At 61.4% G+C, this 4,221-nt stretch overlaps 1 protein-coding gene across 1 annotated transcript; it reads right to left on the reverse strand.

The window, feature by feature from the left end:
* Nucleotides 1-1,487: 1,487 nt before the first annotated feature.
* On the reverse strand, nt 1,488-1,648 carry NGA_2068200 (uncharacterized protein; the record flags this gene model as incomplete). The annotated part of the gene is made up of 1 exon (XM_005855798.1): nt 1,488-1,648. A coding segment is annotated over one exon (161 nt), but the record flags the coding sequence as incomplete, so codon positions are not given.
* Between the last annotated feature and the right edge of the window lie 2,573 nt (nt 1,649-4,221).

Consider the following 4,221-nt stretch of genomic DNA (forward strand, 5'->3'; position numbering starts at 1 on the left):
CCCCTCCCTCCCCCCCCGCCCTCCCTCCCTTCCTCCCCTCCCTCCCCTTCCGTCATCGTCCCTTGGTCTTGCTGGGCCCCCGCCCGCCGCACCTCCCTCCTTCCTTCCGTCTCCATCACCCGCCCGCCTCATTCCCGCCTCTCATCTCCTCCTTCACGCTCCTTTCTCCTCCCTCCTTCCCTCCTTCCCTCCCTCCCTTCCCCCCCTCCTCCGCGGAAGGCAGGGTCGACCCTTCCTCCCCCCTACCTCCCCCGGCCCCGCCCTCCCGCCCTCCCCTGACAACGGCCGCCGCTGCCGCCGCCGCCGCGACCACGGCGGCTGGACTCGGGTGCCAGGGGGAGAAGGAAGGCGGGGAGGAGGCAGGGAGGGAGGGCGGGCTGGAGGACGGGGCGGAGGAAGAGAGGGAGGATTGGGTGTCGCCCACCCAGACGGAGAGGGCTTCGGCCGCCGCGAGCTCCGCGTATTTCCTCTTCCCACAGGCCGCCGGGGAAGGGCAGAGGGGGAGGGATGCAGACGACCCTATTGATAGGGGAGGAAGGTAGGGGAGTGGTCCCGTCGCCTCGGGGACCCCTCCTCCCTCCCGCCCTCCCTCCCGCCCTCCCTGACCCGGGATCCGGATCGAAAGCGGCCCTCCCCTCCCTCCCTCCCCTCCCGAGACTGTGGACCCGGGGGAAGCTCCGCATGGGCCAGGGGGAAGAATTTCCTGCGTGGCGTCCTCGCCCCCCCTCGACGACCCTCCCTCCCTCCCTCCTTCCCCCTCCACCTCCCCCTCGCCCGCCCTCCCTCCCTCCCCCACGGGCTGGCGGCTGGGGGGGGGGCGGCCTTTTAAGGTGATGCCAAACATGGTTTCGGCAGCCCGTGCGTCACTCATCCAGCCTTCCTCCTCCTCCTCTTCTTCCTCTCCCTCCCCGTCCTCCTCCCCTTCCTCCTCGCCCTCCCCCTCCAGACCCTTGACGCGCTTCTCCTGCCTCCATTGCCCCCCCTCGCCTCCCTCCCTCCCCCCCCTTCTTCCTCCTCGACCCCGCCCTCCCCGTACCTCCCTCCCCTTCCTCCTCCCCCACCCCCCGTGATGAGTGTGGAAGGCAGGTGGCCGCCGACGGGGGTGGAGGGGAGCGAGAAGATCGGATCGGGTTGGATCGTCCTTTCCCCTGAGAGGACGCGGGCGGGAGGGCGGAGGAGAGGGAGAGCGAACGTTGCTTGGTACCGCTCACCCATTCCTCGCTGCCGGACCCTTCCCCTCCTCCTCCCTTCCCTCCCCCCGTGCTCCCTGCCCGGCCCCGAGGGCCTCCCCGTCCTCCCCCCCCGCCTCCACTTGCCGTGGAATTGCTTCGCTTCCGCCCGCTCCCATTGTTCCCACCTCCCCTCCTGCCTCCTCCCCCGCTCGCCCCGCTCCCTCCCCCTCCCTGCTCTCCGGGGCCACACCCGCCTCCTTCTCCCCTGCTTCCTCCTCCTTCGTCTTCGTAGTCACTGTCTTCCTTGGTCGCTTCCACCGCGTCCTCCAGACTCGCCCCGTTCGCCATGTGCTTCTGCAGCTTTTGGAAGTACTTCTGGGCATGCGTCCGAGTTTGCACCACGGTCCGCGTCCCCACCTCCCCGGCCACCCGTTTCCATTCTTTGCCCCATTTCTTCAGACCGTCCACGAATCGATCGTGCTCCAGCCGGGACCAACGTCCGGTGTGCTCGGCGCCCGGGGCACAGACAGGGGCGAGGGAGGACCCGAGGGAGGGCGGGGGGGAAGGACCGAGGGAGGGAGGGGAATGGCCCTCCCAGGCCTGAACCAGGGCAGGACCGTCCTCATCCGGGTATCCCAACTGCCGGGCTTTCTTTCGCGCAATGTGTTGGACTTGGGCCGCCATTTGTCCGAGCGTGGGCACCCCTCGCTTGCTCCCATGACTGCTGCTGCCGGTCTGGGGTTCCGAGGTGGGGGGATGCGAAGGGAGGGAAGGTAGCTGCGAGGGCTGCGGTTGGGGCGGATGCGGGGAAAAGTCGGGGACGTAGGGAGACAGCTGGTGGCTTCCCCCGTTGCTGTTGCTCCTCCGCCGACTCTTCCCGGCCGCATTGACAGGGGGAGGAGGGAGGGGGGGAGGGAGGCCCAGGAGGTGGGGCGGAGGGGGAGGAAAAGGAGGCGGGGGAGCACCGTTAAAGGAGGGGAAGGCGGGAGGAAGGGGAGGCTGGGAGCCGCCGGGCAGGAGGAGGTCGGGGTGGGAGGAAGGGAGGGGATCCGGATGTGAGAGTAGCAGGGAAGGGTGCGACGGTGGGAGGTGGGACGACGCGCCTCCCTCCTCTCCTCTGGGCCCTCCTTCCCTCCCTCCCGCTCCCTGCGGCAACGGGTCGGACCCTGCCAATGCCTCCATAATCGCGATCGGATCCTTTTCTCTTGTGGGCCCCGTTGTCAGGCCTTCGGAACCGACGTCTCAGCTGCCGTACGGGCGCTCAGGCTGGTGCTGCTGCTGCCGGGGCTGCTGCTGCTTCTTTTTCGTTCTTTTTCCCCTCTCGAAACCTCAATTCCCGCGGGACAAGCAAGGCAGATGGAGACCCAAGAAAATGGGGACGTTCAACGTCGCGCTTTTGGGTTTAATGCTGACGTGCGAGGCTGTCAGGTGATGTAACAAGCACAGCTCGTGCTTGTGGCCATCAGAAATTTAAAAAGTGCGCGGATTGGTGTGGTCGACTTGTAATGTAGCGGGAAGTTGGGCGAAAGCCAGATTGGGACAGCTCGAAGAGACAGGATGAGGCCAATACCGTCACTGTCCTTGCTTATCTCGTCAATGGACTAGTTAGTCAGTCTCCTGTGAATACAATCCGGGAGCGATGTTGATGAAAAAGCATGAGGTACTGGTAAAATGGATATGCCATGAGGTAGGATGATATCCCCCAGACGAGGAACAAGGGCGAAGACGCAAATGGGTGCGCCTTTTTCCCTCCCCACGAAGTCCAGAGAGCTGACTGAACGTCGTAAAGAGCATGTATACTCGCACACGAACATTGCCGATGTAGACCTGAGGTCTAAGAGGATTCCAGCCTCCATTATGCCAGGTCCCAAAAGCACAGAAAATGGGAGAGAAAAGAATCTCGGCCCCCGTTTCTTCCTTCGTCTCAAGCCAAAATCAGAAAATGCTTTCTCAGCCTCACACCCAGGACGCCATCCCGGTCACGAGTAGATGATCAAATTTGCGAACAGATCAAGAGAAAGACCCCTTCATGTGGTGCATGTCAAACCCCCGCTGGGCATTTTAAAAAGGATTGCCAGGGCGGCTTTCGGTCCTACGGGCGCCTGACGGTCTAATTGATTCTCAGTGGTCACCCTCCTTTCATTTCCACGCATGACCCGACACAAACATGCACATCTTCAAACGTCCCGACGGACAAACACCGCATTCGTCCCGTTTCGTCCCCGGGCGTGGGGGCCTGGGGAATAGTGGATTAGATATGATACTAAAAGCGACACTTGGCGAGACAGGTCGTAGCTAAAAAAGCGACCAGAAGCCTCACAGGCAGAGGGAAAACCCTCGTCTCGCCCACTTTGGCACACAACCACGACGCGCGCGGGTGGGCTTCGCACACGATGTGCGGCCATTGTTTCTCCAAGCGCTGGTGCAAAGTGCAGGGAATGCCTGTATGAACGCATCTTGGATTGGAATTATAGATATGTGGTCAAGGCCGCCTGAAATTTTTCCGACGGTCCGGGTAGCTTTTTGCGGGGGGAAGAGGAGGGTTTTTAAGGAAGGCAGTAGGCGTGGCACTGTCCTTGTTGCATGTTCCGTGTGTGTCGCGCGTGTATATGTTGATCGTACTGAGGTTGATCATCGGCTTTCTGCTCTGTGGCATCACTTATGGTACGGGGCCACGGGTAAATCGATCTTGACATAGCACGACAGCTAGCCCTGTAGTGTTCCATACAGACAGCAAGTAAGTTTCTATGAAGCGTGTGACATTAACCCGTCATCACAGTACATGATGAAAAAACAAAAATGTTGGGGTTAATTTCTTCATGCGGTCCCGAACTCTTGGCGTACCTTGATAGATGTTTCTCGATATTCCAATTTCATGTTTGTGGGCAATTTGATAAGGAACGGTCTGCAAATGCTATACATTACCGCAATACTGGAATGCCGTACAGTCGTAAATGAGCGGGGGTATACACTTATTAAATCAAAAGCAAGGTCGTACACCTCACGCTCGAGCATGAGCTAGACTCCTGTTCTCTGAACACTTCTGCAC

The sequence above is a fragment of the Nannochloropsis gaditana genome, assembly GCF_000240725.1.
Source record: "Nannochloropsis gaditana CCMP526 unplaced genomic scaffold scaffold095, whole genome shotgun sequence".
Taxonomy (NCBI): domain Eukaryota; class Eustigmatophyceae; order Eustigmatales; family Monodopsidaceae; genus Microchloropsis; species Microchloropsis gaditana.